The sequence below is a fragment of the Macaca nemestrina genome, chromosome 10 (genome assembly GCF_043159975.1).
Source record: "Macaca nemestrina isolate mMacNem1 chromosome 10, mMacNem.hap1, whole genome shotgun sequence".
NCBI lineage: Eukaryota > Metazoa > Chordata > Mammalia > Primates > Cercopithecidae > Macaca > Macaca nemestrina.
The window spans coordinates 37,270,133-37,294,646 of record NC_092134.1 but is presented as its reverse complement, the minus strand read 5'-3'; the positions used below and the strand labels follow the sequence as shown (position 1 = coordinate 37,294,646).

Below are 24,514 nucleotides of genomic sequence, written 5' to 3'. Positions count from 1 at the left end.
TGCTCTTGAGCCGCTTGCACCAGGCGGTGCCCACCCTGTGGAGTGTACTTTCATTTAAAATAAATATCTGCTTTCGCTGCCTTGCTTTGTTTGTGCGTTTTGTCCAATTCTTTGTTGAAAACGGCAAGAACTCGGACAGCTACCCTCAACTGGTAACAGTTACCTGCTGGGCCTGCTTCCTCATCTCTAAAACGGGGCTGTCACCCCGAATCAGACGGTAAGGTAAGATTTCCACAATTGTTGAAAGAGCCTGACACATAGCAGGAACTCAAAGTCTGTACAAAGACTTAAAGTTCATGAAACAATATACAAACTAAGGGAGAAATCCACTTAAGTTTAGGGTGAATAAATCTAATAACTGTTTGGTAAAAACTACACTGACAATGACTGTCTTGTCAGTGTTCAACACTTATGTGAAACACTGAGCTTTTACAAGGCCAAGCCCTGTTTTAGGTTAAATTCTCGCAACCACGCTGAGGATGGTTCCGTTTTTAAAGCCGCGTTCCTGCCGTGGAAACAGTGGCCCTGGGGGTTAAGACACTGCCCAACACCGGCTGCGCCTGATAGACGCAGGTTCCGAATGCAGGCCCTCTCCAAAGTCTTGCCCACTGCTCCACAGTGCCTCAACAACCAACATTTCATCCTCAACCTCAAATCCATCTCTTCAGGGCCGCAAAAAAGCGTTACTTCCCAAAGGGCGTGTTCTCCAAGAACTGCATTTAGCATTTCAGATCAGAGTGAGCCGAACTCACTAGGATTACGACAAAAACCAGTGAGATTCAGATAACACCGTTACGTCGAAAGTTTTAATACGTGACAGCGGAAATATTGCTTACGCCCTTAGGTAATTTCAAATGCACGTAAGAAGGCCGTGCCAGTCTCTGCTGGCGATGCAAAAGAAAGATGGGGCCGGCGGGGTCGTGGGGGGTGGGGGGACATGACACCGTATCCCAGACACAACCTGACCTCGTTTAAAATAAATTCTGTATCCGACTCCCTTCGGTGCGTTTCACCGCCCCTAGTCTTGTCTGGCTACCCCCGAATTCCTTTAAAAGGGGTTGAAATGGGTGTTGCAGAAGAGAGAATACTCAGGTAGAAACGGCCTGCGGCAGAGGCGCCCCCAAATCATGGAACCTGTTGGAAGAGTGAGGAAGGAACTCTGGGATCCTGAACATTCTCACGGGTGTAAAAAGACAAAGTAAAATCCCCATTAACCAAGTTGGGGAGAAGTCACATCCGTTACACAGCCTCTCCCAGACCGCACATTTACAACACCGGCCTGCCTCCAGTCCTTGGCTGCCTCACCTTGCTCCTCAGAGCGGGTTTCCCAAAACCCGCGCGCAGCTGGTCAGGCGCAAACTCAAGCCGCTGCTGGTTGCCAGGAGATACTGGTCCAACCATCTCCTCCAATCAGCGCGCATCTCTTTTCGTCCAATCACAGAGGCAGGAAGGGCCGTGGTGGGAGGTGAAAGGTCACACTCCTGTTTGGCGGCCATTTTTCTTGAAATTCAGCGGCTCGGGACCTGGGGTACCTGCTGTAGTCACGAGGGACAAGCGGCAGCCTGGTCGGCAGTGAGTAGCCTGCAATATTCGGCCGTGGTTACGATGGTAAGGAGAAGGAGAACGGCGGGAGAAGCGGGGAGAAAGAGAAGGAGGGAGACCACCTCGCGGGGCCTAGTGGTTGCTTCGCGCTTTTCCCATTCATCCGCGTGAGGCGCCGCGCACCAGGTCGCCAGCTTCTTTCACTCTGCTTTTAGGATTTCTGAGGCGCGTGCTCCTCCCGATGCCTTTCTTTTTCTAGGAGTGCCCGTGCCTTCTCCTCTTTGTTTGAATCCGGGCTTGGGATATTCTTATTTGTGGCTACAGGGTCGGGGTAAAACTCAAAGAGAATTTGCACTTCCCACTTAACCACACTCCAAAATTCACTTTCATTGCATGAAAGTAATGATACGGCCATGCTCTAGTTTAACTCAGTTGGTTGGGGAAGACAGACAGTCAAAAAATAACAAATATGCAATTGCAAGTAATAAGTGCTAAGAAGAATGCAGACAGGAGGCTGTGAGGGTGCGCGTTAGACATTTAGAGGCTTAGTCAGAGATGGCCTCCCTAGGAGGTGGAATTTAACCTGAAGCCTAAGTGTCATGAAATAGACCCTTTAAAGAGCAGGAGGAGGAGTGTACCGAGCACAGGGAATAGGCGCATAAGACCTGCGGCCGGAAAGAAAGCTTGGTCAGTTGGAGAAATTGACAAAAAGGTACAGCCACTTGCAGGAAGAGTGGTTACGAGATGGTGTCGGAGGAGCAGGCGTTGGACAGGACCTCTTAGGCTGTATTGGGAGGTTTTGATTGTACTCCAAATCAATTGAAAATGATTGAGTTGGAAGCCATTGAATCATTTTAAGCAGAAATATGACAATTTGATGTGCACTTTAAAAAATCATGTTGCTGTGGTGGATAATAAATTGGAGAATGAAAACTGGAGACCCATTAGGTTATTGGAGTAATCGCCGTATCAAGTCACTCCGAATATGTTTATGTTAGAGGGGGTTAGTAGCCAAGTTTCTTAGTTCTGTTCTTTCTTTGACTGGTGAGTGAGCAGAAAAAGGCAAAAACCGAATTCACTGGAGATGTTAATGGTTCGCTGAACAAACTTTAAGTGATTGCTATAAGAGGCAGTGCTAGTGACAAAGTCATTTAGGACCTAGCCCTAGCTTCCACAGTTAAAGACTGTCAAGCGTCATCTGCCCTCTGCTTCCTTCTGTAGTCTTATATTTGGGACTTTGACTGACAATGCTGAATTGTATGTCCCCAAAATCACCTTGTTGCTTCACTCTTCCCTCCTTTTACATAAGTAGCTAGCCTTGCCTGGAACAGGATTTTTTCCCGCTCTGGAAATAAATTCTCATTCTTTAAAACTGAGGTTAACTTATTTCAGGCAACCTTTCCTTTTTTCCCTGGATTGCTTCGGTACCCTTGTGCCTAGTATATCTCCTCTTATTATGTTGCAATATGCAGTATAATTATTTGTATGTGAGGAGCCCCCCTCCCCATCTCCAACTTCTTGACAGGGACTCTGTTATTTATTTATGACAAGGTCTTGCTCTGTTCCCTAGTAGCCGGGACTACAGGTGTGCACCACCACATCTGACTATTTTTGGTAGAGAAGGTGGTCTCACTATGTTGCCTGGGCTGGTCTTGAAATTCTGGCCTCAAGTGATCCCCCTGCCTTGGCCTTCCAGAATGCTGGAATTACAGATATGAGTCACCCTTTCTGGCCCGCATTTTTTTTTTTTTTAAAGTGCCTTTATCTTTGTTTCTTTAGAGCTCAGAACAGTAAGTGATGTATGTAGTCGGTGTTATCTTAAGTGAATAGTGAGTATTTTGTTTTGATGGGTTAAAGGTGATACTGGCTAACTGGATATTTAAATTTCCCTGGTACTCTCCAATAAATAAAAGTGAAAATTGTGTACTAAAATAATGAGTCAAGAGTTTTCTTCATTTGCATACCACAAAATATTGGTATTTAGTAGAAGAGAGTTGGTGGTGGGAGGAAAAATAATTAATTGGATCCTTTTTTGTTCTTTGTGCAGAGTTTACCCCTCAATCCCAAACCTTTCCTCAATGGACTAACAGGAAAGCCAGTGATGGTGAAACTTAAGTGGGGAATGGAGTACAAGGGCTATCTGGTATCTGTAGATGGCTACATGAACATGCAGGTAAGCTAAAGAGCTGTAAAGGTCATAACATTGCATTTAGTTTGCTTCACCTTATTGCTCAAAGGTTTAGTCTGACTAATAAGAATACATACAATTAAATTGACAAATGTTCGGCAAAATTAAAAAATAAAGTCAAAGCCAGGGAGGATACTATGATATACTAGGTACAAGACATGGACTTAAACCAGAATTCAGCCACAGATTTTATTCCTAGTAGTTAAAGTAAGAAGAGCTCAGACATTTAATTCATAATAATACTGTAAGGGAAACACACTACTTTGCTGGAGAAAACAAAACATTTCTCATCATTTAGCCCTGAAAGAAAGTTTTCAAGTGAAATTCATGAGTCTTTTAATGAATGATGCTAAAGGCACAACACCAAAGTTATTGAGGAAATTCATTCCTTCAGGGGAAAGACACATCTGCCGAAGAAATTGAACTGACTGTATGTCTGTCAAATGAGTTTCTGTAAATGATTCAGCCATGTGTTTTGGTGGGGTTTTTTTTGTAATTAATTTTCTTTTTATTGTGGTAAAATATACATTACAATTTTGCCACTCTAACCATTTTTAAGTGTATAATTCAGTGGCACTAAATACCTTAACATTGTTCTACAGCCATTACCATTATCCATTTCCAGAACTTTTTTATCATCCAAAAGTGACATTTTTTGCCCATTAAACAGTAATTTTCCATTAAACAATAATTTTACAATTAAACTTTAAACACTAAGTTTCCATTGCTTCCTTCACCTAGCTAACCCATGGTAACCACTATTCTACATGTCTGTGAATTTGACCATGCATAATACCTCATACAGATGGAATCGTGTATTTATCCTTTTGTGTCTGGCTTGTTTGACATAGCGTAGTGTATTATTCAAGGTTCATCCATGTTGTAGCATGTGTCAGAACTTCCTTTTTATGACTGAATAATATTCCATTGTATGGATATACCACATTCTAATCTGTTTGCCTCTTGGTGGACACTGGGTTGCTTCCCTCTTTGGACTGTAGTAAGTAATGCTGCTGTGAACACGGATATACAAATGTCTGTTCGAGTCCCTGCTTTCAGCTCTTTGGGGTATATACCCAGAAGTGGAATTACTGGATTACTGGTAATTCCAAGTTTAATTTTTAAGGAGACCAAGCGTGGTGGCTCATGCCTGTAATCCCAGCACTTTGTGAGGCTGAGGTAGCAGATTGCTTGAGCCCAGGAGTTTGAGATTAGCCTGGGCAAGATAGCAAAACTGCATCTCTACAAAAAAAATACAAAAATTAGCTAGGCATGGTGGTGTGGGCACCTGTATTCCCAGCTACTCAGGAAGCTGAGGTGGGAGGATCACCTGAGCGTGGGGAGGTTGAAGCTGCAGTGAACCGTGATCACATCACTGCACTCTAGTCTGGATAACAGAATAAGACCCTGTCTCAAAAAACAAAAAAAAATTTTTTTTTCCTTTTGAATAACTGTCACGCTATTTTCCACAGCAGCTACGTGGTTTTCCATACCCACCAGCAATGCACAAGGGTTCCAGTTTCTCCACATCCTCACCAACACTTGTTATTTTCTATGGGTGTTTATAAAATAGTTATTCTAATGGGTGTGAAGTGGTATCTTATTGTGGGTTTGATTTGCATTTTCCTAATGGCTAATGATGTTGAGCACCTTTTCATGTGTTTATTGGCCATTCGTTTATCTTTGGAGAAATGCCTGTTAATGTCTTTTGCATATTTAAAAAATTAGTTTGGGGTTGTTGTTTTTTAATAGTAGTAGTTTCCCGCCAGGTTTTTAAAGGCTATCAAGACAGGTGGTCAATCCAATCATGAATCCAAGGATTCCATACTTGTTAGCAGAGTACTCAAAGGAGTACTTATGTAGGCAGAGAGCTATGATTTTCCTTAACTTAGGCAATTACCACCTGAGCACATGACACTAAGGTCCCCAAAACATAGTTTGAGTTTGGACAATTCCCTAAACAGGAATCATTTACCAAGACCATAGAAAAATCTGGGAAGTATATGAATTGTGATTAAAATATTCTGGAATTAGTGGTGATAGTTGCACAAGGTTGCACAGGTTTTTGAATATACTAAAAACCACTGAATTGTACACTTTAAAAGGGTGAATTTTATGCTATGGAAATTAACATCTCAGTAATAAAAGATTTACCACTTAATAATTGTTTTAGAATTAATATAGCTTGCTAGTGACCCTGCCAGAGTTAAAAAGTGTCTAAGTAACCAACCACTTTGAGTAGTCAACCATATTGATACCAGTGTTTGAATTTGTTCACTCAGCAAATATTTATTGATTCCCATTATGTGCTTGGCACTGTGAATATAGCATTGAACAAAACAAAATCCCTGCCCTCAAGAGTTTATGTTTTAGTGGTGGGAGGTGGTAATATAATGTGATAATAGGTGTGATAGATGCCATGCATGAAGAAAAAGAGAATAGAGAGACAGTATGTGCAATATTATATAGGATAGCCACTCTGAGGAAGCGAATTCTGGAAGATACCAGAATTAGTGTACAACTCAGGTGAGTGTCTGGGGAAAAGCATCCCAGTTTGAGGGAATAGCAAGTACAAAGGCCCTGTGGTGGAAGCATGCTTGGTATGTTCAAAGCACAGCAAAAAGGCCAGAGCAGATTGAGTTAAGGGACAAATGACAAAGTTAGGTTAGAATGGTGGCCATAGAGAGCCTGTTAAGTGATGGTGAAGACTGAATTTAATACATGATAGAAAGTATGTGGAGCATTATTGTGTAATTTAGAAACCAGTTAAATGTCGTAATTACCTTTTACAAAAAATTAGTTGCTCTTAATACATTATTTCTTATAGCCGTTACATACAAACTAATTGTCTCAACAACTTCATATATTTCAGACAAAACTATCATCTGGATAATGAAGATTACTTTTTGTTTTCTATAAGAGAGGTAGTAACATCCAGTAGTAGTGTTCATTAACATGTTTTTCATGCCTTATGTCACATCCTATTTTGATCCTTATTGTTAAGCCGTGTTTTTCTTTTCCTTTTCCACATGCCTAGTTGTGAAGGAAACCTCCCTCTCTCCCTTCACTCCTGTTAGTGTCGTCGCTGAGTCCCAGGTGGCATTGATTGTGATTTTTCTTTTAATTACAAGTAAAGATTGTTACCTATATGTAGAAGGAAAGCTAAACATTTTGATATAAAATTAGAAATAATAGGGTTCAACAAAATAACTGTAAAAGTCACTGTTAACTATTTAACTTTCACTTAAGAACCTGTTTTTGCCTGTTTATTGGTACATAATTTTAAAAAATTTTCTTATTCACGCCCAGATGTGGTAGCTCATGCCTGTAATCCCAGCACCTTGGGAGGCCAAGGCAGGAGGATCACTTGAAGGCAGAAATTCAAGACCAGCTTGGGCAGTATAGCAAGATCTCATCTCTACAAAAAAAAAAAAAATTGTTTTGAAGTAGCCAGACTTTGTGGCACATGCTTTTAGGCCTAGCTACTCAGGAGGTTGAGGCAGGAGGAGCCCAGGAGTTCAAGGTTTTGCTCAGCTATGATTGTGCCACTGCATTCCAGCCTGGGCAACAGAGGGAGACCCTGTTTCTTAAAAGACAGGAAAAGAAGAAAATTCTAACTCAGTTATCTGCTTTGGTTGCTGACTAATATAAAAGTATTTGGCATGCTAGCCATAGCTTTTGTATACCCGTTTGGACACCTCAATATGATTTATGTTTTACTCTGAGAAAACTTAACGTCTGGTTCTTTAGAATGAATTTTCAGAAAACTTTTTAATCACAATTTATTCATAGAGACTGCCTTCTTCCACACACTGTTTTGATATCTAATGGAAAGAAATATTACATAACCTGGGAGATTCAGAGGCTTATGTTGAGACAAACTTTATTATATATTTGTTCTATATCCATGAATATTAATTTTATTGAAGGTTTATATGAAACCAAAAGTACTACAGTAGTAATAGAAAGCTCATCCTCTGTTTATTAATTATAGATAAATTTGAGTTGTTGGTATAGGAAGGTCATAGTAAGTTCTCTCACCAGTATTAGCTGTATTGTAATATTTTCCTCCTGTGTGATTATACTAATTTATTTCTTTTTATTGAAAGCTTGCAAATACAGAAGAATACATAGATGGAGCTTTGTCTGGACATCTGGGTGAAGTTTTAATAAGGTAACGAACAGCAGTGGTATATGTAAGGAGTTACTGGTGAGCATTAGGAATACCTGTTCTAAATATATTAGTGCCTCAATTTTGGAAGTACTTTTAAAAAAAAATTACTATTATAATACTTTACAATTAGACTTCAAAAGTCTTTGAAATTGTTAAACTTGTCAAAGGTAAGTTTTCAAATGTTTTAGAACTGGCCAAAAGATTTTTCTAGTGTTAAATTTTCTGGCTCTTAGCTATAACCTTTTACAGTGGCAACCTTTTGCAGTGGCCTTCATTGCAAGAACTTAGTTTTGAATTTTAGTTGGGTCTGGCTGTTTGTAAGGATTTTTGTTATATTGATTCTCTGTACTAGCTTCAAAGCTTCAAATTCTGGTAATTGTTTCCTTTGGAAAATCATAAAGGTGTCATTTTAACAACCATATGGTGGAAAATAAGTGCAATGTGCTTTTCAACAAGTCTATGTAAAACTCTTTTTAAAAACAAATATATTAAAATATTTTTTAAGACAAGAATATTGTAAATATAGCATTCAGTATTTTCATAATAAAAATACAGTAATTCAGATCATTCTGGTTGGAACAACAAAATGGACTTTTTCTATTTACAGGTGTAATAATGTCCTTTATATCAGAGGTGTCGAAGAAGAGGAAGAAGATGGGGAAATGAGAGAATAGCATCTTTTGTTGGGGATTTTTTTTTATATATATATTTCTAGACAATAAAGATTTGTTTGTTTTTCAACTTGACTTGCGAACTATTTGTATTCAGATATTTACAAGCAAAGCTCAAATGTTGAACCAGTTGGGAAAGATTACTCACAGAACTAATGCTTTAAAAGCCACCGAATTTCATTTAAGTTGCTTTTCTTTTGTAAGCTCAATACTCTTTTTTTTTTTCCCCCATAAAGGATAATTATATGCTTTAGATATTTTTATGAAGGTGAATTTCAGACCTTTTCTTGTAAAATTATCTATTAGCTGCAACCTTTTAAATGCAACGTTTTCAAGTTATTTTTGAGCCACTTTTAACATGTATAAAATTAAACATTTTCTTGGCATTAATAATATTCTGTCTTATTTTACTTAGTCAATAAATTACATGTTAATTTGGTGTCAGTATAAGCTAAATGCACATATTGTAGCTAAAACTGAAACATCCTCTAAAAATTAAAATGATTGTACAGACAGGGCACAACAGAAATTGGGAACTGACATTCAGGCTAAGGGCATATGATTTGTTTACTAAGGAGAAAAAAGTTCTTTGAACAAAACGTAATGTGGAATAAAAACCGGTCTCACAGTTATGTTCTGAGACCATAACTTCGAGGTTAAGTTTTAAGCCTTTCAAAACCCTTCAGATATTTTAGAGTTATACATTGTTAAAATGTATATTCCATAGTAATAACAGCATGCTATGAACTTCCCTACAGATGGGTTGAGAAAATATATCATTTACATTCTCATGTTGTAAGAGAATGGCCATTATTACACTTCAGTGGTCATTTACCATACAGTTTTATCAGTAAACTATCTTTGTGTATCCCCAAGTGGAACAACTCAAAGTATAGATAACAATGTTGAGCTATATGGACTAATACTTATGAATAAAGACTTCAACAAAAGAAAATAACTTATTCCTAATCCTATGGCCCTTAGAATAAGCGCCTGTCTTCCTCAAATTGATTAGGCCTGGTACATGGGGCAGAATATTGTCATTAGTGAAAGCCAAGATTTACAAAATACACCTAAGACATTCTGGTAATAAAATGTCTTACTGCTTTTATTCAAGTAAAAAAATATTCTTCCTCTTGTGCTTTTGTTTTTGTTTCATTGACTAAAGGTAGCTGCTGTTTGTTAGCAGATGGAGGTTTTGAATGATAGACAAGTCGTCTTCCCAACTGAAAAGAAAAACAAAATACTTAATATTTTCCATTTTCTATTGAAATTTGTGAAATACCAATATTAACTTGATTTTTACAAGGAATAATGTGGTTTGTAATATTAACTAATCACAGTTAAAAAGGACTTGTAACCTAACGGATGTCTAACATGCTAGGCAAAGTTGAGTAGCAAACTGGACACCAATAAGTATGCAGAAGGAGCAACAGTTAGGTTTTATTGGGAAGTGGGAAAACTTAGGTAAAGTCATCCAGTAGTATACGGTTCAAATGTGGTCAACCTAGAAAAGCACCATGTTGAAGGCCACCATTTTCTCAGTAAGTGCCATAGCCAGTTTTTCCTTCATGGTTGGAAGAGATGGCTTTCTCCTGTTGAGCACCTGACTAGCATTTAGAAATCTTGTTAAGTCCAGAAAACCGTGTACCATCTTGAACACTGGCTGGCTTCTGGAGGTGTTCCCAACAGAAGAGGCTTTGGGAAACCCCTAGTTCATACCTATTCATTCTCTCTGGGGCATATATACTCAAGTATATTACTACTTATTTTTCTCTTTACTTTTGGGATTCCCTTGCCTGCTTTTTATTTTGTTTTGCTTTTGTAGCTGAATTTGTATAAATTAAATGTATAAGTGGGAAAACTGCCATAATTCTGTGAGATTTGATGGGACATTGCCACCGTGTTCAAAAGGCACTATTGACATTTTAGGACAATTCTTATGTGAGATTGTCCCCTGCATTGCAGGCCCAAGAGAACCTAAATAACAATAGCACTCTTCCCCATCACTGTAACAACAAAAATGTCCTTGGGGGACTAGAATCTCTGAATTCATTCTGCAATATCAGAATTTTTCACTGTCAGAGATCTTTGGTAACATTTGTTATTAATACTGTCTGAAAAAATTACCAATGATGAAGTGTCCTAATTGGGTCAGCTTCTATCAGAGGTCATTGTGTGTTGTTGATTTATCAGATAACCATTTTTTCCCCAATTTTTTTCAGGTTTAGTTTTTATGCTCATTTTTAGTCTGTTAATTCACTATACATCAAGTATCCATGATGTGCCAGGTATTAGGGATACAAACGTCATAAAACTCATGGTCTAGAAGGAAAGGTGAATATATTAAAAAATAATTTCAATTTGGTGGGTTTACTAAGTAGTCTATGTGGAAGGGTGATGAATGGTTAATTCTTGGGAGGAGAGAACAGGTGAGGAAAGTCGTCATGGAAAGAATTGAACTAGATAAATACCCTTTTTAAGGTGAAGTATTTCAATAAAATATTTTGAAGTAATCATCTTTTTGCTATGGCACATATTAATTCCCATATTTCAAAATTTTTTTCAAGTTCTTACCTCAAGAGGTTGGTTGTCAGGCACACAGTAAGCATTCGTTATACGTTAGCTGTTACTATGGTAAGAATCAGTGTCCACAATAGCTTTGCAGATAACCAGGAAATTGTCCTTCTGGAATATATTTCAGACTGTATCCCAGAGGAGGGAAAGAGTGGCATATAAAACAAAAGGCCCTCCTTACCCTGTGTAGAAGTGATGGACCACATGTACGTGACTGCCTAATCCCAAACTTCTGATTGGACAGGTGGTCTTGCAAAATAAAGAACTTTGGCTTCTGGTCCTGATTCTGCTGCTACGTCATAGTGACTCTGGGCAAATCATTTTGACTCCAGCTGTCAATCTCATTATCTTTACAATATGGGGATTGTACACAGTCCCCACAGTTACATGCGATTCTCTGGGTTCACTTATCTCCAAAACATTACTGAGTGAAAGAAGCCAAGTTCCTAGCTATCAGTAAGAAAAGGAATATGTACATAAATACATATATGTGTATGTATATTTCCAGAGGGATGCAAATGAACCTGTTAACAGTGGTTGCCTCCAGGAAGGGGAACTGAGGAAGACTGACTTTACACTGAATACTCTTGTATCTTTTGAACTTTGAACAATATGCTTTTATAATCTATTCCAAAAAACTAAAAAAAAATTACCTGATTTTAATGAACCTAGGGCTAAAGAAAAAGAGGAGAGAGAAGAGGCTTCTTTTACTAAAAAGTGTTTAATTGAGAACTAGAGAGCCACTAATTTGAATTATTCTAAAAGTAACAAGGAACCAGAGAGACCAATTGAAGCTGTGAGCAAGAAAGATTATCCTTCTGAAGTTCAACCTGGATAAGTTAGACGAATAAAGTATTTTGTTTTTGTACCACAGAGGCACTCACATATTGATATGGCTGGATCTATTAATAGCAAAACAAACCTTTTTCTTTGGTTGTGCTACTGCTTTTTCCAGAGCAGCTTTTAGCCTTTCCTCTTGGTGTCTTTGTTTTTCTCTCATTTTCTCATCACGAAACCTGTCACAAGAAGGGAGAAACATTCTTGTAACTATAAATCACATTAAGTAAGAAAAGTACATTACTCTTTGATAATGAGCCATGTGAATAGAAGACCTCCTTTAAAGTTAAATGAAAATGATACTTCATCTTTACTCATAACAATGGCTTTTGAATATTCAGGTAAATCTCAAAAACAAATACTATTTTGAAATGGGAAGAAATTTCATCATTTTGGAAAATATAAAATATACCCAGATCTTGGTCTACCTTTTTTTTTTCCCAAGACACAGTCTCACTCTGTTGCCCAGGCTGGAGTGCAGTGGCATAATCTTGGCTCACTGCAACCTCTACCTCCTGGGCTCAGGCAATTCTCCTGTCTCAGCCTCCCAAGTAGCTGGGATTACAGGTGCATGCCACCACACCCAGCTAATTTTTGTATTTTTAGTAGAGACGGGGTTTCACCATGTTGCCCAGGCTGGTCTTGAACTCCTGACCTCGTGATCTGCCCGCCTTGGCCTCCCAAACATTTCAGCACTTTACAGATAGTTTGTATTATAGCTACTTGAATTAACTTTCAGCTACTTTTTCCTCTTTTTAAACCTTTCAATTGAAGTGTCACATACATACAGAAAAGTACACAAATGCATAGCTTAGTGAGCTGCCACAAAAGTGTACCTTCCAATTAATCTTTTTGAATAATATCCTCAAATTATGAGCAAGAAATGCTATTTGTCATACTCTCTTTAGGGTTATTTTGAGGGAAAAATTAATCTGTGCAACTTATCAAGTACAAAGTGGTGAGCAATAGGCACTAAATACGTGATAGCTATTTTATGAACCCATTTAATGATATTCTAAGTGTAAGGTTATATACTAGGGAATGGAAATAACATGTACTGAGCATTTCTATTGCAAAATTAGGTGCCCCAAACCATGAGGAAAATCAGCTAAAATTTTTTTTTTGTTTTGTTTTTTTGAGACAGAGTCTTGCTCTGTTGCCCAGGCTAGAGTGCAGTGGCACAATCTCGGCTCACTGCAAGCTCCGCCTCCCAGGTTCACGCCATTCTCCTGCCTCAGCCTCCCGAGTAGCTAGGACTACAGGCGCCTGCCACCACGCCTGGCTAATTTTTTTGTATTTTTAGTAGAGACAGGGTTTCACCATGTTAGCCAGGATGGTCTCGATCTCCTGACCTCGTGATCCACCCGCCTCAGCCTCCCAAAGTGCTGGGATTACAGGCGTGAGCCACCGCGCCTGGCCCAGCTAAAATTCTTTTTAAGAAGAATGTAAATAATTGGAATTACATTCATGTATCACTGCTAAAAATGAGTTGTAATTACACTTTGATGCAAATATATTTTTACTGTAAAAAAGATGCAAGTGCTGTTAGTGTAGTCATAATGAGGTCATCTTAGGGAAGGAGTAACTTTTCATTTATAATTTTTTTTAAAGCTTGCTTTATGTTCAATAAGATCCCATCAGAATCACCGTAATATAGTCTGGACTTCATTTTTACTATGGGTAAGCATACCCATACATCTGTAAAGTAGTAGGCAATAACAAAATATCTAATACAAGTGGCTAATATTTGAGTGCTTACTATGTGCCAAGCATGCTCTTGTAATTTACTTGGATCATCTAATTTAATCCTCACAACAACCTGTAAGTACCATTATTACTCCCATTTTACAGATAAGGAAACCGCCTAGAGTGCTTGTGTTGCCTAAGGTCACAAAGTCATAAATAGTTGAACTGAACTCACTCAGCATGGTCTAATCCCCAGCCTGGTAGCCAGAGTACTAGTTGGCCTCTCAACATGTTTTTTGCTATTACATGAACATCATCCCACTTGTAAACATTCTCTACATGCCACAGTAGGCTAGGGGTCATATTTACAATAATCATTGCCTCAAACTAGGACAGTAGGCCCTCCATATTCACAGTTCCACATCTGGGCATTCAACCAACTGCAGATTGAAAATATTTGGAGAAAAGCCCCAACAATAAAAATACTACAAATTTTAAGGAATACAGTATGACAGCTCTAGCATTTACATTGTATTAAGTAGTCGAGAAATGATTTTAAAGTATACAGGAGGATATACGTAGGTTATATGCAAATATGCCATCTTATATGAGACATAAGCATCTGCAGATTTTGGCATCCTTGGGAGGTCCTGGAACCAATCCCCTACAGATACCAAAGGACAACTGTTTGTCCATAAAAGTTCTTATTTAACTTGGTATGGAAATTTGTAAATGAATGCATTCTGAAAGGCCACGGTCAGGACATACCACCCTCAATGCACAGATCTCCTTTGAAGGGCACCAAGCTATGCAAGGGTATGAGGGATGGGGTGGGGCTCCAGGGACGATAATCCTCATGTGGTTGTCTTGAGGAATAAATGAGTGAACGTTGCGTAAGTGTTGGCAGTTATACACTGCGGAAAACCCTCACTATGTAGCTCTGACTGTCAAACAATTCATTAGGAATTAGGACCCCTTCATGGGAGAACTACAGGTAGATTGAGTCTGCTTGCAGTTTTCCCATGACAGGCTCCTAATTCTATGCCTTCGGTCCTTCACCACCAATGCAATTCTCCTTCCCCATGATAGGTAGTCAAAACTTTTCATGTAATTACTTATTCATAAATTTTATATAATTACGAAAGATTTGCTTTTCCAGGCTAGTTTGTCCATCCCAAACTAGGTCAGTTGCCCCTGGTGAACTCTGTTCACCCAGTTCCTTCCTTCGCAGTGCTCATTACCATTGGTAATGACACATTTATTTCCTAAGAATATTTGATGAATGTGTCTTCCACGCTAAATAATAGCTGTATGAGGAGAGCAGGGCTGGATTTCATTCCTCCTCACTGTGTCCCTATAATATGGCATTACACAAGAGACTTGCTAATGTGTTTGTGGAATCTGAGCAAAACCAGCTACTCATTAAGTCATTCTTATCCTTATTGAATATACTTTTGCCGCCGTTCTTTCTGTTTCATCCTCTCAATTGCCTCCACATTTTCTCTGGGAATGGATTCGATGAGATCACACAGTTCTACCAGGCGAGACTCTACTTTTACCAGCTTTTGAATTGGGTTGAGGCCGTCATCCTCAGCATCCCCAATGCAGACTTTGTATACTTCAGTAATCTTTTTACTAAGTGAGTCTATCAGTATTTCCTGAGATTGAGAAGAGCAGAAAACATTAACATCACATTGCACATTCAATAAATATATAATACCATTTTACTATATTACAGTAAAAACCCATGTATATGCTATTAAATGTTTACTTTTTTTATTATTATTATTATTTTTTGAGATGGAGCCTCGCTCTGTCACCCAGGCTGGAGTGCAGTGGTGCAGTCTCATCTCACTGCAACCTCCGCCTCCCAGGTTCAAGCGATTCTTGTGCCTCAGCCGCCCGAGTAGCTGGGATTACAGGCATGCGCCACCACGCCCAGCTAAATTTTGTATTTTTAGTAGCGATGGGGCTTCACCATATTGGCCAGGCTGGTCTCGAACTCCTGACCTCAGGTGATCAGGCTGCCTTGGCCTCCCAAAGTGCTGGAATTACAGGCGTGAGCCACTGTGCCTGGCCTGATGTTTACTTTTTTAAAGGAGAAGTTTTAATAAAACAGATCATTGAGAAAATGCAGCAGTGACATTTAACTTATATCATAATTTATAGTCAGAGCATTACTATAGTAACACCTTGGATTATTTTCTTAAAATATATTGAACTCTAGATATAAAAAGTAATTATAATGGGCAGAATATTTTTTGCTTGAATGATTTTGTATATCTGACTCCCTAAGAATTCAAATAGAGGCAACAAACATTTTAAATCGTTTTTTGCCGCTCAGATGCATTTCCTTTTGGCACAATATGTAACCCAGTTCCCTTCTTTTTTGCATATATTACTCTGTTATAATTGTGAAACTATAATCATCCTATATGATAGTTCTCTGCCTTATCCTTATAGACCAGGAGAGCAGGAGCTACATCTTATGCTTAAACTTACGACTAAAACAGTGCTTTGCACATAACTGTGCACTGGATAAATGTTTGCTGAATAAATGACTGAATGCATTCTCTCAGAAAAAAAAAGTTGCAAGCAAACAGGTACCCAGGCTGGCCTACTAAAGCCTTTTTAGAAGTATCATTTTCACTGTTTTCGTTGGGAAGCCGTTGCAGTATTCTAGTCTAAACAAAAGCTTAGGCCAAACCTTGCTGATCCCCGTACCTCGACACTGTGCCGTTTTAACTGTAGGTGGAGATTCTTAAGGTGGTAGGTAACTTGTCTCAGGACCGTAAGAAAATTGTCATCCTCTTTCACCATTGTGAACCCGGTGTTTGCAATTAAGAGGAGCTCAACAAACTGCTAGGCAGTGTGAATCACTCTCTAGGTAGTATTCTGCCCCATTTCCTGCTTCCGCTCAAGAAGATGAGCATCACCATAAATCCAGCGACAAATAACTCTCAAGACAGATGTGGCTCCTGGAGCCATGGGAAGCCCTTCCTGGCACCATGAACACCTTACAGAGCCACCAACACAATTACAACCCAAGATATGATATCAAGAGTGTACTTCCAACAGCTTTTCTCTTCCACCTCCTAGCTTAAAAAGCTTTCTGATGGTCCTGTTTAGCATAAAGCTCCTTTTTACCTTCGTAAGGTAACACTCATTATATTTCCTATTTACATGAATGACATGATCCTTTTAGAAAACTTGGGAGAAATACATAATAATAGAAAACAGCAAAAGTCCTATATTGGCCATAAATTTCCCTTTTCCCCTTTCTCTAAAATAACACTATGTTTCTTATTTATGTAACAGCACGTTCTTTTTCTAAACCTTGGAGACATAGAAAAATATAAAAGAAAATAAAAGTAACCCATCGGATTGAAATATTGTAAATTGCATATGAAAACAACATTGCTGCAACGTGAGTCACTAAATAAAGCAGAGAAAAATACTTTAAAAATATATTCACCACTGGTTTTGAGGAAAAACAACTTTAAGATGAGAGTGGTTGCTAGTTGATGGAAATTTCTGAAGGAGACCTGTTGAACACTTAGATGGCTTTAGAGATGGATGAGCAGGGCAGTGGCTTTTTACGATGTCTTTTCTACACCACTGCCCCCTCCCCCTTTTTTTCTTAAATTCCCTCTTCTAAGAGGAGAGAAAATGGCGAGAAGAGATATTTCCTTAAGATAACAAGGTAAGAACAAGAGATAGGAGACAGGAGAGGAGAATGGGATGAATGAAGGTATTCACGTATGAAAAAGGGATTGAGAGCCTGGCCTGACAAAGCAAAAAGGCAAAGAAAAGGGAGCACAAGGCACAGGCCAATTGACGACAGCGAAGGGAAGTTTCAGCCCCATCCCTGGAACTGCCCCCAGATGGCAGGCCCAGCCCACCGTACCTAGGAGCTGTCAAGAGCGTCTGCCCGGGTAAATGGGACAGGAATTATGGAAGACTGATAGCAGAGAACTTCAGGTGCCTTTCAACAGTGAATGGGAAGTGATATGACCAGAGCAGTGTTTTAGGAGGAATCATTGTATCAAAACTGGAGAGGGGAAGCCGGGGATGGATATCTAGATGTCAATGAAAGTCTTTTCAAACTCAAGGGTTCTGTCATTCTAATCCATATCACATTCTGTGTGTTGACTGTACACAGTTCTCTCAATTGCAACTCATCGGCTCCTTGTGCAAAGAAAACAGTAAAACCAGAGATAAACACATTCCTCAAATTGAACAATGGAGCAGTTTATGTTCCATTTCATGTTCGGTGAAGAACTAACAACTGCTACACTAAACAACATGGATGAATCTCACAAACATAGTGTTGAGAGAAAGAAGCCAGACATGTTACAGGATTCCATTCCAATAAAGTTCAAAAACAGGAAAGCTGATTGATGGCATGAGAGGTCAGGACGGTGGGAAAGAGGGCTGGGAAAGACTGGAAGCAGGTGTGAGGAAGGTTTGCAGGGGCTGATAATGGTGTATTCCCTGATCTGGGGGGTAGCACACGGGTGTGTTTGCTTTGAGGAAATTCCTTGAGAGGTACACTTGTGATTTGTGTACTTCTCAACATTACATTGTACTTGAACGTAAAATTTTATTTTAAAAGTAAAATACTGGATCAAGGGCAAAATTTTTAGGGGATTAAGTGTCATTAAGAGTGTGGAAGTTTTGAAAGAATAAATTTCATTTCATACTGATAGCTCCAGAGTAACATAACTTGTGAATATCACAGTCAGATATGTCAGTTATACCTCAATAAAGCTGGGAAAGAAACTTAAAAAATGAGCTGCAGTTAAATTTACTCCAAGGATTATGTTTTGTATATTCTGAGATCTGAAAAAAAATGGAGGCAGAGAAGCAAAAAATCCTAAGAATACCTTCCCTCCCAATTTTCCTGCTTTGCCTCCCCCTCCCCATCCCCCCATTTCACATCTCTAGAAGACACTACGGATTATTAGTCCCACTTCTCCAGAGTGTGCAATACATGAATGCCAAATTTATACTTGCGATCAAAATTTCATGGATAGCCATTTTAAAAGGAATTTTATGTCAATTCTGCTTTCTTTCTTTAGGTATCTGGTTGCCTCAATGTTAAAGAGTATCAAAAATGCCACTTTTATTTTTTAATAGTTGCACCAAATTTGGATGAAAGGGGCTTAGTTGGGGTGGGGCAGGGAGGAGGGGAGATATCACAAATATTTATCAGACATTTTGCATGTCAATTGGTTTCAGAATTATTTAAAACAGTTGAAGTGTGGAAACCACTCAAGTGTCCATCAATAGATGAATGAATAAACAATATATGGTATAAACATACAATGGAATATTATTCAGCCATAAAAGTAATGCAATCCTGATACATGCTACAACATGGATGAACTTTGAAAACATGCTAAATGAAATAAACCAAACACAAAAGGACCAATATTGTATGATTCTTTTTTTTGTGACTACCTAGAATAGTCAAATTCAGAGAGAAAGTAAAATGGTGGTTTCCAAGGGCTAGGAGAGGGAGGGAGGAATGGAAAGTTATTGTTTAATGGGTATAGAATTTCAGCTTTGCAAGATGAAGAGTTCTGGAGATTGCAAAACAACGTGAATGTACTTAACACTACTGATCCGTACATTTAAAAATGGTTAAGATGTTAGATTTTTATGTTGAAAAGGTAATGAAAAAGTTGTGGAAATAGTGGTGATGGTTCCACAACATTGAGAATGTACTTAATGCCATTGAATCGCGTGCTTAAAATAGGTAAGTGGTAAATTTGGTTATGTATATTGTACCACAGTTTTAAAAAAATGGTTAGGAAAAAAACAGCACTGAATTGAAAGGTGGCTATCATCACACTTCTTGGCTCCGGCAATGCACAATCCCATCCCCTACTAACTCATGGCACTATAACCCCCTAGGAAAGTGTGTGTGTGTGTGTGTGTGTGTGTGTGTGTTTGAGTGTGTGTGTGTGTGTGTGTGTGAGTGTGTGTGTGTGTGTGTGTGTGTGTGTGTGTGTGTGTAGGAGCCCCTAGGAAAGTGTGTGTGTGTGTAGGAGCCCTAAACAGCTTGTGCTTTTTGTAACCCTGTTCACCTGTGGGTAAGGGAGGACAGTCTTCTTCTGATGCAGTTCCCCCAGTTCAACCCCTGTTTGAAAATCAAGTTCACATCCATAAATGTGATGTTGTGGCAGGCCAGTCTCACTAACGCAGGCTTCCATAACAACCGTTTCAGTACTGACTGAGTGGTTAAGTTCAATATTGAAAGCCAGTGCCCCTATACAAAGGCTGGAATGTAACAAAAGCCCACCAAGAGTTTTGCCTAGGCCTTTCCTGGGCCTTAAAGTATGACAAAATAATGAAGGAATTCTTAACAGGACCCATTTAGGATTAAGCAAGTTTTATTGGGGGTGAAGAAACTCCCCAGGCCTCCACAAACAAGTTTACTGGGGGTCTGAAGGAACTACCTAAACCTCCCTGATTTAGCAGGAGACAAGATAAGGGTAATCACCCCAGCACCTGGACCCATTTAGATTAGGTAAACTTACTGAGGCTCCAGAGGAAGGTCTTCAGGACTCAGACCTTAGTTATAGATGAGAAGAAGTTAATCACTTACGTCTTTAGATGAATGCACACTTACACATAGACATATAGCTTAGAAGGTATATAAGCTCTGGAAAACTGTAATTTTGAGTTGGTCTGGCAATAATTTCCAGGCCTTTTCCCTGTAACTAGTTACAGAAATCAAAACTCTCTTCCTCCCCTGTTAATCTGCATCTCATTATTGGGCCACGAGAAACAGCAGCCTGACCCTCAGTTTGGTCTCAGAACAATGTTAGCCTCCTATGTTAGCTTTGAATTTTTATTTCATTTGAGGTTTCTATAAGGTATTCAATGTTAGATGGAGCTGGTTGTGGGTCTAAAAGCTAACCTAATCCTTCGTTCAATAAACATTTATTGAGCACCAACTTTTAAGGGGACCCTCAACTGAACTAAGAATAATAAGTTAATCCCTGCCCTCGAGGGGGTTTGCATCTAGCTGAGAGATGAACTTCTCAATAAGTAAGTGTACTAGCACACATCACAGCTGTTTTGATAATGAGTCTACACAGGCCTGAAGAGGCAGAAATCTAGTACAGGCTCGGTGCTGGGAAAATTTTCTAGTCAGTGTTGAGTCCCTGTTAATTGTGTTGATTCACTACTTCCTCTGTTAATTACTCCTTGAATTACCACCAAAATGATAACACACAGTGAACTACTACATATGTCTAGGCTCTGACTAAAATAAATGTATTTCAAGGGGAAACTATGGTCAATATCACGGATTGTAATAGAGCAACGTTTTAAGAGAACTCCAATGCCAATTTGAATGCTTTCTGCCTATGTACATTGGCTATTACATACTGGCAAGATAAATTCCAAGCTGGCTTTCCACTTCTGTCGTCAATCTAGGACTTGTGATTTGCTTTAACTCCCCTATTCACATACTTAGGACACAGGGAATAAAAATTACAATCATGAGCCAAAATGAAATCACCATAGGCAAAGAGTGATTACCTGAGCATCTGAATTAAATTCTCCAAAGCTAAAGAGCCTGGACCTTAATTGCAATTCTGCTGCTTTCTCCTCTTCTCTCACACAATTAGCTTTAAGCATTTCTTCTTGCTCCAAAAGAAACTCTATGTTGCTATTTCTATTGCAAAAGAAGAAAGAGACCCTCATCTGAAATTTGTGGTTAGTGAAATAGCCATCAGTCAGGAGCTTCAACACTCTAGATCATGTGTCAAAATCCATGTAGTGAGCCAAATACAAGCCTGTATTTGAAGACATTGCCAAAGTACATGCAACTTTTCAAGTTAAAATGAGAAAAATACATGCACAAATCCTGCTTTTAACTTCCATCAGAAGGCATTTGCTTCCCCTCCCCTACTTTTGTGGTTCCCCTTGAGTTCCCCCAAATAGCAGCAGAGCGGAGGCATCAGGAACCCAGTGTTCTCAAATGTGGCTGATAATCAGAATATCTGGGGAGCCAAGAGGGAAAATATAGACTCCTAACTCCCTCACCTAGAGATTCTGATAAGATCCTCTAGAGATGGATTCTATAGATCACCCTTTCCTGACCGCCTGCACCCACCCTGTCCCAGAAAATCTTATTGTGGAGGTGGGTGGAGGGCCACCAGACACTGTGAGGACTGGAAAAGATACAAGGATTAAAAAGTCTCACAGATGATAATGGGTAGCTGTGAGATAATGATTTTTAGGTTCTTACCTTCTGAACAAATTAATTTGTCTTGAAGTTAAATGTAGTTTGACCTATTGTTTAAAAAGATTTTCATCTTCTGGCCCAGAAAACTTTCTGAAAAAAAAGATTCTACACATTTTTGCAATGAGTAGATATAAAGATCTATTCTCTGTAATTCAACTCTTTTTCAAGTTTGTAATATTATATATTTTTAGATGAGGAAGGAATTTTGTGAGGGATCAAATCCAGCCGCTTTCCCCTGACAGAAATCCTTTCTATATTTGCCCTGATATCTTGACAGGAACTTTATAAAATGATATAATATTTAATCACAAAAATTTTTTTTTGAGAGTCATGGCCAGTGACAATACATCTGTTAGCATTATCATCCACAGCTAGCCAAGAGGGCGAAAACTACGCTGGACAAAAGTTAAGGCAGTAGGTACCATTTTAATTCTTTTTAGTCTTTTTTCAAAATATCTTTTATTGTTACTAGCTAGGAAAATATGTTGACAAGTGAAAGGAAGTAGGGACAAAATTAAAGCCAGTCTATTCTGTGTAAATGTGACATCTACCGTTTGCACTCCACAATGTAAACTATTAAAAACCCCAGCCTACATTCACAGAGACCACGAGGAAGAGCCACATGTGGATGAGTTGGACCCAGCCTCTGGTTAGAAATTGCTTAATGGAATAAATCTACTTGTTTATAATGACTTACGTTTTATCCTGTATAACTTTTTCTCTTTTGTTTACCTCTTCAAGATTTTCATCTACATCTTGGGAATATTGAAACAAAGTAAGATTCTGCTCTTCCAGCTCTCTGAGGACTTGAAGTAACTCCTCTGGTTCCTTGAAATAAAGCGCTGGCTCCTAATTAATCAATAATGAAGAATATAATTTACTTAAAAATACGCTACCTATGCACATGTGACTTATCTAGAAAATATAGTGGGGTAAAGGAAGGTATTTCTAAGCATGAGGGAGACGCAGGTAGGGATTTGTATGGGAAACTCGTCTATTTCCAAGTGAGAGCTGGCTCTCAGAAAGAGCACATTTGAAGTGTTGTGGGGAGATAAGGGTATTAAAAAAGGGATGGGGAAGAAAAAAGGAAGAAGAGGGCGAGGAAAAGGCAGAAGAGGAGGCAAGTGCAGGAAAAAGGGAAAGGGAGAAGGAATAGAAGATGACAGAAGGCTGAGTGAAAGTCATTTTCTCCCCACATTTTAATTATTTTATATTTATATGTGTTACCTTAAACATTTTTTTAAAAAATGACTTGGGCATTTGCACACCCATGTTCCTCATTATTCACAATAGCCAAGACATGGAAGCAACCTGAATGTCCATCAATAGATGAATGGATGAAGTCCATGTAGTGTACACATACAATGGAATATTATTCAGGTTTCAAAAGGAAAGCAATCGGCCGTGTGCAGTGGCTCACGCCTGTAATCCCAGCACTTTGGGAGGCCGAGGCAGGTAGATCATGAAGTCAGGAGTTCAAGACCAGCCTGAGCAAGATGGTGAAACCCCGTCTCTACTAGAAATACAAAAATTAGCCAGTCATGGTGGTGGATGCCTGTAATCCCAGCTACTCAGGAGGCTGAGGCAGAGAACTGCTTGAACTCAGGAGGCAGAGGTTTCAGTGAGCCAAGATCATGCCACTGCACTTCAGCCTGGGCAACAAGAGTGAAACTCCGTCTCAAAAAAAAAAAGGAAAGAAATCCTGTCATGTGCTATAACATAGATGAACCTTGGGTACAGTATGCTAAGTAAAATAAGCCGGGGGCACAAAAAGACAAATACTGAGTGATACCACTTATATGAGGTATCTAAAATAGTAAAACTCTTAGAAACAGAATGTAGAATGGCAGTTGCCAGGGGCCATGGGAGGGAGAAAAGAGGAGTTGTTTAATGAGTATAGAGTTTCTGTTTTGCAGAATCGGAAAGTTCTAGGGATCTGTTGCTTATAGTTGACACTACGGTACTGCACGCTTAAAATGGCTAAAATGGTAAATTTTTTATATGTTTGTTTGTCACAATTTTTTAAAAAGATGACTTGGGTAAAGTGTGTAATATACAACAATGAATGGTATTTGTTGTTCCTTTTGAGTTTCTGTGGTTGCATTTAGGGTGATGTTAGCTCAAAGTCAATCTTGCAGCAATAAAGGGTTGTTTTGTTGAAGGCCTATTTATTTTATGGTTCAGCTACCCAATACATCACAAGTCCCAATAAAATGCAATCAGAAAGTGGCTATTTTTACCAGCAGATTGTTGATTTTATATATATATATATATAAAATATATATATCCTAAATCATTACCTTCTTCTAGATACTTATAAAATGTCTTATGACAAAGATAAATTACATATCCAATTGGAGAATAGTATCAAAATTATATTTCTTTCTGGAAGGTTTTGTGCAATATTTTGAATGAAATATTTTAATTTCAAAAGAATAAATGATCATCAATATTTTTCACCAAACACAATATTTAAACCAGCAAATATAATCTAGTTACCAAATCAAAGTCCATTTCATCATCTAAAAGGAATTCCAAACTGTCTTCTGAACCGAAACTTTCAGTCAGGCTGTAAA

The 24,514-nt window shown here is 38.7% G+C and overlaps 2 protein-coding genes and 1 long non-coding RNA gene across 5 annotated transcripts in view; 1 reads left to right on the top strand and 2 right to left on the bottom strand.

The window, feature by feature from the left end:
• LOC105483666 (uncharacterized) overlaps positions 1 to 1,431 on the bottom strand; it is a 64,179-nt gene extending 62,748 nt beyond the window's left edge. For all 3 annotated transcript variants that reach the window (XR_011608951.1, XR_988471.2, XR_988470.2), the window contains exon 1: positions 1,306 to 1,431. This is a non-coding gene — a long non-coding RNA (uncharacterized lncRNA). The remainder of the gene's footprint in view (positions 1 to 1,305) is intronic.
• A 48-nt stretch (positions 1,432 to 1,479) lies between these two features.
• Positions 1,480 to 8,650, top strand: LOC105483667 (small nuclear ribonucleoprotein polypeptide F). The gene is made up of 4 exons (XM_011744640.2): positions 1,480 to 1,608; positions 3,590 to 3,715; positions 7,840 to 7,904; positions 8,512 to 8,650. Exons 1-4 carry the CDS (start codon positions 1,606 to 1,608, stop codon positions 8,576 to 8,578), a joined length of 261 nt encoding a protein of 86 aa, XP_011742942.1. The 5' UTR covers positions 1,480 to 1,605; the 3' UTR covers positions 8,579 to 8,650.
• A 1,006-nt stretch (positions 8,651 to 9,656) lies between these two features.
• The window catches only part of LOC105483668 (coiled-coil domain containing 38), a 67,499-nt gene continuing 52,641 nt past the window's right edge, over positions 9,657 to 24,514 (bottom strand). Inside the window, exons 11-16 of the mRNA XM_011744641.3 lie at positions 24,438 to 24,507; positions 22,636 to 22,787; positions 21,230 to 21,365; positions 15,128 to 15,333; positions 12,075 to 12,168; positions 9,657 to 9,801 (exon numbers count right to left, since the gene is read on the bottom strand). Of these exons, the coding sequence (XP_011742943.1) occupies positions 9,688 to 9,801; positions 12,075 to 12,168; positions 15,128 to 15,333; positions 21,230 to 21,365; positions 22,636 to 22,787; positions 24,438 to 24,507 (772 nt within the window). The 3' untranslated portion in view covers positions 9,657 to 9,687. The remainder of the gene's footprint in view (positions 9,802 to 12,074; positions 12,169 to 15,127; positions 15,334 to 21,229; positions 21,366 to 22,635; positions 22,788 to 24,437; positions 24,508 to 24,514) is intronic.

Excerpts from the sequence above, each read along its gene's own strand:
- LOC105483667 (XM_011744640.2), top strand. Across the intron at positions 3,716-7,839 it reads ATGGCTACATGAACATGCAG|CTTGCAAATACAGAAGAATA; the intron begins GTAAGCTAAAGA and ends TTTTATTGAAAG. Across the intron at positions 7,905-8,511 it reads CTGGGTGAAGTTTTAATAAG|GTGTAATAATGTCCTTTATA; the intron begins GTAACGAACAGC and ends TTCTATTTACAG.